Source organism: Mustela erminea, chromosome 2 (genome assembly GCF_009829155.1).
Source record: "Mustela erminea isolate mMusErm1 chromosome 2, mMusErm1.Pri, whole genome shotgun sequence".
NCBI lineage: Eukaryota > Metazoa > Chordata > Mammalia > Carnivora > Mustelidae > Mustela > Mustela erminea.
The window spans coordinates 4,430,793-4,441,820 of record NC_045615.1 but is presented as its reverse complement, the minus strand read 5'-3'; the positions used below and the strand labels follow the sequence as shown (position 1 = coordinate 4,441,820).

General features: G+C 35.5%; 1 protein-coding gene across 3 annotated transcripts in view; it reads right to left on the bottom strand.

Annotated features, from left to right (window-relative positions):
• Positions 1-283: 283 nt before the first annotated feature.
• Positions 284-11,028, bottom strand: part of ADAM28 (ADAM metallopeptidase domain 28) — a 76,933-nt gene continuing 66,188 nt past the window's right edge. Inside the window, exons 19-24 of one of the 3 annotated variants that reach the window (XM_032332187.1) lie at positions 5,291-5,399; positions 4,260-4,338; positions 3,406-3,471; positions 2,360-2,422; positions 1,450-1,512; positions 284-970 (exon numbers count right to left, since the gene is read on the bottom strand). In XM_032332187.1, coding sequence (XP_032188078.1) covers positions 950-970; positions 1,450-1,512; positions 2,360-2,422; positions 3,406-3,471; positions 4,260-4,338; positions 5,291-5,399 — 401 coding nt within the window. In that variant the 3' untranslated portion in view covers positions 284-949. Of the gene's footprint in view, positions 971-998; positions 1,513-2,359; positions 2,423-3,405; positions 3,472-4,259; positions 4,339-5,290; positions 5,400-11,028 lie in introns of those variants that run through there. The other 2 variants (XM_032332186.1, XM_032332188.1) reach the window with 2 other exon arrangements.

Here is an 11,028-nt window from a genome sequence, read left to right as displayed (position 1 = left end):
TGATTACTTTTACAAAGCTGGATGTTTATGCAAGATCTCCCAATTTTAAAATATTGGCAATCAACAAACATTTAAATTCAAAACATTTAAAAATACTTTATGACCAAAATCATCTCTGCCAAATAAAATCAATCTGTAGTCCAGATATGTCCTGCAAGCTATCAGTTGTCAACATCTGCTTTATGCTATTAGTTTATGTAATTAGAACTTTCTCTACTTAGAAAGTGAAGTTCACTTTAAGCTTGCCAGTAACTGAATTATACAAATTTTTATTTGTATTTATTAATTAAAATTAAAATTTTAGTTAATAAAGTTTTATTCACTTGTAGCAAACTTCAAATAACTCAGCTAATAAAGATTGCAAAAGATAATGTAGGAAAAAGATGTTATATAAATCAGAGGTTGTTTATGTAATTTTGTTCTTACAGTTCTAATTTGACAGGTTTATGGTTAAAACAGTCAAGATGCTGCTAGTCATCTAATGATGAATGTAAAATTTTCTTCCATCCCTCCCAGGTTCCTGTGATTTCCTGGGGACTTTTTCATTTGCTTGCTTTAATTAGAGGGTAAATTATTTCTTACTAAATGAGAAAATCAAGATGTTCAAAATACCTGAGAAAATATTAGTCAACATCACAATAAGAAAAGGGGGGTGGTTAAGAAAGTCACCTAATTAGAGATTTTAGATGTACAGCTGTTTGTTTAGAGTCCTCTCCTCTCCCATGAGTATGGAAGAGAGAAATGGTGAATCCACACAAAGATTCTCAAGACCATGTCTCTCTTGCAAATGTTTGTTGAGTCGCCTCAAAGCACAACATGTATCAAGAAATGTTAACATCCTTGAGTAATCAAGAGCTAATAATAAGGAGAAAGCATCTTTCTCTTCCACCCGCATTATCCAGTCTTCCAGGTTGATCATCACCCCACCCCTCCCTGCTTAGCTGCTGCTTCAGACGTTTGGATTGGAACCCTGAAAAAGACAAAGTTCTTAAGCCATCTATGTAATTCTAAAATGTTAGATATTCTATAACTTGGAACTATTAGGAAATTAAAATAAATTCTTTGTAGTCACACTTCCTATTTCACAGATCATTGGATATACCACAGTGAAGGAGTGCAAACAGGGGAAGGCAGAGAAAGAACTGGAGAAAAATCGCATTAGGATCCAAATATCCATCTGAAAAATGGACGTAATATGGAGAAAGTGAGGGATCAGGAGAAGAGTGGTGAGACACTGGGCCATCATCTGATGGGATATGTCCTCTATCTAGCTAAAAACTTTCCATCTTCTTCCTCTTGGTTTTGACAATACTAGGAAGGTAGACATGTCTTAGCTCCCATCCTATGATGATATAGATACTCTTCTTAGTGAACATCTTCTAGGAAGACGAACTTCTCTCCTTGTCAGTAGGAGTGTGACAAGATTACATTTTCCTGCAGATCTCTTACCTTAGGTGTTGACATTATTTTGTCTTTAAAAACAGTAGAGGGAAGTACCTTCGTGGCATTATGCTATATGAGAGACAAAAATAATACTAAGTCATTAGAAATGTTATTCTTTCCCAATCCTAGGCATATTTATTTCCTTATTTAAGTTATCTCTTACCTCCCCATCACTCTAGTTCCAATTTCGACCACTTAGCCAGTGGATCTTTCTCTTACTTTAACTACTATGAGTCCATTCATTTTCCCCTTTACCACATTCTTTTCATTAGTTATCACTTGCTTTGGCACAAAAAAATATGTGAAAGATTAAGCTCTCTATACACATATGACTGGTTTTCACCCTAAAAATGTAAACATTCTTGAAAAAATGACTTTAATTTTAGTTCTTTCTCATCTATCGGTAATAGAGTACCAAGTAGGAACATGTTCAGTAATTACTTGAGTGAATGAATTTTACCTTTTACTTCTTAAGTGCCTAACTTTTCTTCCAGGTTTGCCTACATATGGTCTGTTTTTTGTACCCCAACTTCTATACAAAACTGTAGCTAATATAGGCCTTATATAATAAAGTCCCCTTTCTAGATACTTACTTTGGAGAATATAATAATAAAATTTTATATTCTCCAAAGTAAGTATCTAGAAAGGAGACTGTTTACCTCCTAGAGCAAAACTATTTATCATTTTTTGATGAGGAGATAATGGTAGAACTATTTTTAATAATAAAAAATTAATATCCATATTAATTTATAGATAGAAAGTAGGCCTTGCTTTCTCAGATATACTTGTGTGCTACAGTAGCTCAGGTTGACCTAGAGAGTGTGTCTCCTGAGAAGGAATCTGTAGATTTAGAGACACTACCCACATGGGGCCCAAAAGACATTTAAAAAATCATCAGTGACTTCCTGGTACTTACAAGGAAAGAAGTTGACACAGATGTAGGAATCGGTGGTGGTGGAAAATCTGGCTTTGTAATTAGCTAATGAAAAGGTAAAATAAAATTAATTCAAAGATGGGTCCTTGAAAATAGATGTGCTTAATGGAAAGGCTTAAATCATTTTCAAAAAGGAAGAACTCATGCTCTTACCCATGAAAATAGTTTAAATCTATAAGTTCAAGTGTTTTCATTTAGGTGTGTGTATGTATGTATATGTGTATATATATATGTATATATTTTTTTTCTTTTTTCCCCCCAGAAATTCAAGAAGTAAGGCCATTCAGAAATAAGCCAGTGCCAACAGATGGATGATGAAGATGCCACTCTAGGGAGCAGATTGGTTCTCTTCTTATAACAAGTTACCAGCACACTGGGGAGGGTATGTGCTATGGCAAGAGCTGTGAAGTGTGTAAACCTGGCGATTCACAGACCTGTACCCCTGGGGCTAATAATACATTATATGTTTATAAAAAAATTTAAAAATTATTAAAAAAATAAAATAGCAAAAAAAAAAAAAAAAGAAAGAAAAAAGAAAAATTACCAGCATTGCGGACCCAGTAATTCAGATTAAGGGGTTAAATGTAGGAATATAATCTTCTCACATTTTGCATTTCAAAAAGTTTTGTGGGAAAATCTATATTTTATATTAATACTCACAAAAATTTTAACATTCTTCTAAGGAAATAATTGGGCATCATGGGTCATGTCTCTCTTTTTTTTTTAATGGTTTTTTTTTTTTAAATTTTATTTTATTTTTTTTTTTTTTATTTCCAGCATAACAGTATTCATTATTTTTGCACCACACCCCGTGCTCCATGCAATCCGTGCCCTCTATAATACCCACCACCTGGTACCCCAACCTCCCACCCCCCGTCCCTTCAAAACCCTCAGATTGTTTTTCAGAGTCATGTCTCTTAATAGTATTTCCTTGAGATTAGTTTGGAAGTGATACTTTTTTTTTGTTTTTTTTTTTTAACTCTGACCTTCTAATTGGAAGGAATACTTAAGAGAAAGTGTTAACTCACAAAAGAAGCTGGAGGCTCATTGCCCTCTACTGGCAGATCAGGTGATTGGAGCTTCATCTGACTCATCTAATAAACAAACAAAAAACAGACAGACAGACAAAATTTTTAAACGAAATGATAAGTTCCCTAAGTTTAACTTCCAAATAACCAGTCCTTTCATGGGAGATCAGAACTGAGATCATACCAAGAGATGGGATGGGAAATCATAGCGGTCCAGCTCTTGCATTCTGCTATACCCAGAGCTGTCAGAGACAGGTACATTTCCATCAAAAATACCATTGCCGTTGCCAATGACATTAGCAATAACCGACCTCTGCTAAAATTTCTAAACTTCCAGGACATAGCCAGGGCCTTGAGGGTTATACATATTACATGTTTTGTCATACAAACAAACACATGATTATCTTTATTGGGACATTTGCAAAAGGAAAAAGAAATCCACTTAGAGTCAGAAAGAAAGAGAGAGAGAACAGAGAAGAGACAGGAGGGAGGGAGGGGGACAGAGAGGGGAAAGAGATGCTGGAGGAGCTGGGGAGGGAGGGAGAGAAAGAGAGAGAGAGAAAGACAGCTGGGGTCTGCTCTCCTGTTCTCTTTATTTTCTCTGCGGTTCTGAACCTCAACAAAGCAGCCTCTGAATTTTAGGAAGACTCTTTCGCACTTAAAAAAAAAAGGCAAAGGAGAATTTTCTAAATGTGTAGTTAGAGAGCCCCCAATTCTTGCTACATACTAACTAGCGGACTGGATTTGTAAAACACTGCTGAGTAGGAGTGACAGATAAGTAGGTGGTCAGGACAAGATGATGAAAGAATCACAAACTGGGGCACGAGGCAAGCACACGACAAACTATGGTTCACCTCTTGGGGCTGAACATCCTTCACCGTCTGTGGGTTCCTCTTCTGTCTGCGAGGCCTGTTGCGAGTAGTCGACAGTGGCCTGTGTGTGAAAGCATACCATTTAAATGGACTTAACAGTTTCTTCACCATGGGGAGGACACTCAAAAGAAGTTTGCCAATTTTCTTTGCCCATTGAGTCATCTTTGGACATTGACTGGGCTTTCTTCTGCTCTCTAGGACATTCTTAAGGCCTCCTTGTCCTGGAATTCATAATCACCACCACTAATTTTTTTCTAGATTCTCTACAGAGCATTATTATTATTATTATTAATTATTATTCCTAATAATGATGGTGTTGAATCAGTGTTTATCTAAACTATTATGTCATTTAATTAATGATTTACTTTATTCATTCAATATTTAGGAAACTCATTATATATGAATAAGGCAGTCTTTATAAAAGGTTAGAAAGATACTGTAGTGTCAAGACCATGTTTGAAAGACTAACCAATGTAGGTGCAAATCAAGATTCCATCAGTTTAGGTGTAAGACTTGGAACATATTTGTTAACCTCTCTGAGCCTTTGTTTTCACTTAAGAAAAAGTGTGAAGTGCTTGATTTTATAAGACTGTTCTAAGGATTAATATACAATACCTTTTATGTATAAAATGGAAATAATAGTTACTACCTCACAACATTCTTGTGAAGATTAGAGATAATGAATGTAAAAAGACTCGGCATAGCCCTTGTCATAAAGATAATGACCAATAAATGCTACATAGTGTATTCTTATAATGGGTATAAAACCTTTATTGAGAGTTATTATAATTTGTATTATTTATAAATACAGTGATTAACATAAAAACAATACATGTATTGCTGTGAAGGATTTCTCAGTAAAACTGATACCAAGCCTCTGGTCCAAGAAAAATATATCTGTACTTATTTTTGAGTATTTGAAGTAAACCACTTAAATTTGAGAATTTGGGCCCTATCCTTGAATTTAAATAAATTAGAGGTCCAAAAGTTCCCAAAGCAAGATAGAAGGCTACCTCTGGACTTCCTTCTGCTTTCTTCTGGTACTTTGGTGCCAGATTACTATAGCAACCACCACCGATATGACAGCCATAGGAAACAGCACCCCAACCACAATGGAGAAGTCTGCAACAAAGAGAACCCAGACCTGATAAGGGTATGAGAAATTCACAAATATGCATCTCTCTGGTCCTTATTTCTTCATTTATCACAAACTCCATCTAACCTTTCCTCCACAGAACAGATTCCCTGGAAAATCTGTCAGAGTCGGTAAAATGAAACTGCATTTTGATCATGAATGTTGTAGTATTATGTAGATAGGGGAAGCAAAGGGGAAATCCATATAAAATATTGGCTATGAAGTAGGTAAAGCAGCATGCTACTGAGAATCCTTAGAAGGGAGGATGTTTGTTGTTATGCCCCAATAATGGGTCCGTGATTAAAGGAGTGAGACTGATATAAAGCGAAGGTCAAGCAAAGCTTTATTTCGCGCCAAGCATCAAGAATCTAACTGAAGTTCTGGCCGCACCTCTTACAAGAGAGGGCGACCCTTCTCTGTTTCACAGACTAGCTTTTAAGGACAAAGGCCATGCGGTCGGGCCTGGCCACGCACAGGTGGCCAGTGAGATTGTAACACACACAGGAAACTGCACAATGATACTAGGTGACCAACTGAATTACAATTTACCCTAGTAGACATTTGAACCAGCCTATTACACCCTGATTGGGATTGGAGCCAAAAAGGCTCCCAAAGGGCGGGGGCCCATACTCCTTGGTAGCCAGGGAGATAGTATGCATCACCCCCACTGATCGGATGTCTCCACCTGGCCTGACCTACCCTTGTATCTGGGCTTTGTTACCTGGAGCTGGTGTCTGGGACTTGTTTTTAAGTAAATCCCCTGGGGGAACGGGAGCAGGGACAGTTTGACTTTAATGAAAGCTTCTTGCTAAGTAGGTCCTCACATTTGTAACAACTGGAAAGTGTTGGGGCTGGGAGATTAGAGAGAATAGGAAGTGAGGGGGATGGAAGAAAAGGATTGAAACATTTTTAAAATTCAGCATTGGCATCAAACAAAGTAAAAGAAACTGAAGACTTGAGATCATATCCCTGTCAGCAGCAAATGAGGAGTGGAGACCTGAAGAAGAGAAGTGATCGAGGCACAGGTGAATGTCTTACTCATGTTTGCTCTGTCTCGGAATTATTGCAGACAGAAAAGAAATTACATCACCCTGTGAACTGCAGAGCAGATCGAACATATTTCCTGGATGTATATGGCATTTTCCCTTCTAACTGCTAATTGAAGTAATGACTGTAACTTCCATCGTTTGCTATGTCAAATATTAATTTCTCTTACAAAATCTGAAACTTTAGAGACAAGGAGGTTTACGTTTGAAGAGCAATGAGAACGACCACTTTCTTAGTAGAGATCAGCAAGGCAATAATAAGATTAATTTTGGTAATTTATAAGAGATGCAGTTATAGTGTAATAGAAAGTATATAAGTTTGAGGGCAGATTACAGAGTCATGTGAAATCCTACCAAAAGAAAAAAAAAGATTAATTTGGTATAAATGCAAGAAAAGCTCCCAAGTGGGAACATGCATACATGCAGATAGAGGCAGATATGTCAGAAGTAGAATTCTAAGATGATGGCAAATATCTAAACTTTCCACCCCTCCATAACAATTCCTATCTAAAAGCCAAAAAAAAGAAAATTCTGAGGTATTTCGGTTGAATATAGCATAGATAGATTCAGAGTGGAAAAAAAATGTACTGGCGATAACCTCAGAACTGTAACTATTTTCAGAGGAGCAACATGGTATCAGAGGAAATGAAAAGGAAATTGACTGGATTTCACAAACTCCCCTACTTTGAAAGTACAAGGTCTGCAGAGAAAGGTGGAGTGTAAGACAGATGGGAAATATTACGATAGGAAGAAGGTATGCACTTGGACATGGAAATAATTGAAGAGAAAGTAATGCTTTTCTGTTTCTGGTATGGGAAATTCGGATCAACTCTCCCACTAAAAGAAACTAAGACATTTTTGTTCCACCCTCCCCACCCCTCCCCCCACCCCTCCCCCCCACAAAAAGACAAGGAGAAACTAATTTGGAAAGATTAGTGAGAGGACAGGAATGCAGAAAGACAGAAAGGAAAATGATCCTGGATGCAAGTTCAGAAATGCAGGAAGGAATGAAAAATAAATAAACCAAGTATGAACCCTAATGTAAACTGTGGCCTTTGGGTGACAATCATGTGTCAATGCAGGTTCATTTGTGACAATGCACCACCCTGGTGGGAGATGTTGATAGTGAGGGAGGCTCTCTGTACTGGGGAGGAGAGGACAGAAGACATGTGGAGATTCTCTGTACTTTCTGCTCAGTTTTGCTGTGAACCCAAAACTCCTCTAAAAACAAATATCTATTAAAATAAATAAATAAATAAATAAAATGAACATTTTTATGATGACCACTTAAATAATGTAAAATAAATGTATAATTTCCAAATTAATAAAAAGAAAAATGGAATGATTAAAATCCTCCTTAAGTCCATAAGAAAGGAAGGAAGAAGAGAAAGGAGAACATAGAATAAGTTCCTCGGGCTCCTGGGTGACTCAGTCAGTTAAGCGCCTTCAGCTCAGGTCATGATCTCAAGGTCCTGGGATTGAGCCCCGCATTGGGCTCCTTGCTCAGCAGGAAGCCTACTTCTCCCTTTCCCTCTGTCTCTCCTCCTGCTTAAGCTTTCTGTCAAATAAATAAATAAAATCTTAAAAAAAAAACTGGGCAGAATAAATAAAAACAATAGGATATGATTGTAGATTACACCCAAGAATATCTGTAATTACCTTTAATTTAAACGGCGTAAACACCCTGGTTTTTTAAAAAAAAAAAGATTGTACGACTAAAATTTAAAAAATATATGTATGCCATATATATATATATATATATATATATATATATATATATCCTTGCTTTTAAAAAATAAGATATATACAAAACATTGAGCTTCAGAAAGAATGAAAATAGAAGTATGGGGAAATATTATAATGATGCAAAGGAGACCAACAGAAATTTGGTACAGATATTTTCGTCTCCAGGAACGAAAGACTTTAAAAAACAAGAAGACTGGAGCTATACACAAGCATGGTGTTGTCATTAGAGTGCTGAGTCAAAGACATAACAATTCTAAACTTTTATGTAATAATAGCGTGGTCATAAAGTATATAAGCACGGTAGAACCAGAAGTAATAGCCAAATTCATAGTTATAGTGAGGGATTTTAATGCTCCTGGCTCAGCACAAACAAAATACCAGTAGGGTTTAATAGATGTACACATAGTGAACAAACTTGGCATAACAAATATAGAAAACACTTCACATAACAACTGTAGAATACATATTTCTGTGTACACAGACAATATTTACAAATACAGGTATATGCTGAACCATAAAGCAAGTTTCAACAAATTTCAACATATTCTTAACACAGTAGTTTCTCTGATCTTTATGTAATCATATTAAGTATTAATTTAACAATGACTGGAAAATCTGCATATGCCTGTATGTTAAAAAATATACATCTAGGCATGCCTGAGTGGCTCAGCCAGCTAATCATCTGCCTTCAGCTCAGGTCATGATCCTAGGGTCCTGGGATTAAGCCCCATGTAGGGCTCCATGCTCAGCAGGGAATTTGTTTTTCTCTCTGCTCCTTCCCTCTGCTTGCTGCTCTCTCTCTCTCTCAAATAAGTAAATCTTTAAAAAAATATATACATCTAGGGGTGCCTGTGTGGCTCAGTGGGTTAAGCATCTGCCTTTAGCTCACGTTGTGACCTCAGAGTCCTGGGGTGGAGCCCTGCATCTGGCTCTCTGCTCAGCAGGGAGCCTGCTTCCTCCTCTCTCTGCCTGTCTCTGCCTACTTGTGAGCTCTTTCTCTGTCAAATAAATAAATAAAATCTTTAAAATATATATGTGTGTGTATATATATGTATACATCTAAACATTTAAAAGGCCAAAGAAGGAAGCAAATGGAAAATAGAATATATTTTGAATCAAATGATAATGAAAATATCATTTACCAAATGGGTTACAAACAAGAGTTCTTAGAGGAAAATGTATAAATTTATAATCCTAAAAAATATTATTATAATATTAAAAAAGTATTTAAAAAGAAGGCTGAAAATTAATGAGCCAAATAGCCCTTTCAAAAATTGTTTTAAGATAAAATAAACTTAAGAAAAAGGAATTGAATAGCATAAATTAAAGTATAAATGAAATAGCAAACAAATGTAAAAAAAGAAAGCCAAGCAAATCATCAAAAAATACAAATTTAAAAATTCTGTTTGGAAGATATAAAAAGAGAAAAAACAATTCTACATATCCTATTGATAAAAACATAAGTGAATATTATGAATAATTTTAGAAAAAAAATTAAATTTAGATGAAGCAGAAAAATGTCTAAGAAACCATAATATACCAAAACTTATATAAGAAGAAATTAAACAGCTGAAAGTTCTTATAACTACTGAAGAAATGGAATCTTCCATTTTTATACAAACTCTTCCAGAGAATATAAACAAGTAAACACACTCCGATTTATTTTCTATGATTAACATAACCCTAATACTCAAATTGAGGAAGAAATTACAGGCCAATATCACTCATGGACATACAATAAGAGCAAACTGCATCCATCAGTGTATGGAAGAGATACTGTTTCCACATTGAGTTTATCCAAAGATTGCAAAGTTAAATAAATACTCAATTTTTTTTAATTTTGCAATATTAACAAAGTAAAGAGTTAAAAACCTTAACCAATAAAAAGAAAAGGTATTTGATTTAATTCTTAACAAACCAGGTTTAGAAGTGAACTTCCTTAATCTCATGAAGAATATCTAAATATGTACAGAATACCTTCACATATCAGGGCAAAACACAGTCTTTGAGATTGAGAAAGAAACAAAGAAGCTAGTTATTACCATTTCTATTCTGCATTGTGGGTGGGGGAGTACTATTTAGTGAAGGAAAACAAGTACAAGAAATTAAAATCATGAAAATTAGAATGAAATTAAACAATCATTTTCTGAAACAATATGACTGAATATGTAGGAAATCTAAAGGATTGATAGATAAATTACAAGATTTTTTTTTTTAAAGATTTTATTTATTTGTTTGACAGAGAGAGAGATGGCGAGAGCAGGAATATAAGCAGGGGGAGTGGGAGAGGGAAAGCAGGCTTCCTGCCGAGCACAGAGTCCAATGTGGGGTTCAATCCCAGGGGATCATGGCCTGAGCCAAAGGCAGAACCTTAACGACTGAGTAACCCAGGCACCCCAGTTACTAGAATTATTAAGAGAGGTTAGCATATGTGCTAGACATAAAAATAAATATACAAAATTGGTTGAATTTCTATAGTCTACTAAGAGTTGAAAATAATTTTTCAAAAGACATCACTTAAAATATACAATGAAATTTAAATTCCTATAAACAAATTTAACAAAATAAATGCAAAATTTCTATGGTGAAAACCACTAAGCATTAGTTGCCAAAATTAAGAAAGACTAAATAAATGGATAGATATTTCATGTCAATGATTAGGAAATCAATATTTATCTTATTTTATTTATTTATTTTTAAGCTTTTATCTATTTGTCAGAGAGAGAGAGCACAAGCAGGGGGAACAGCAGGCAGGGGGAGAAGCAATCTCTTGGCTGAGCAAGGAGCCTGATGTGGGGCTCAATCCCAGGACCCTGAGATCATG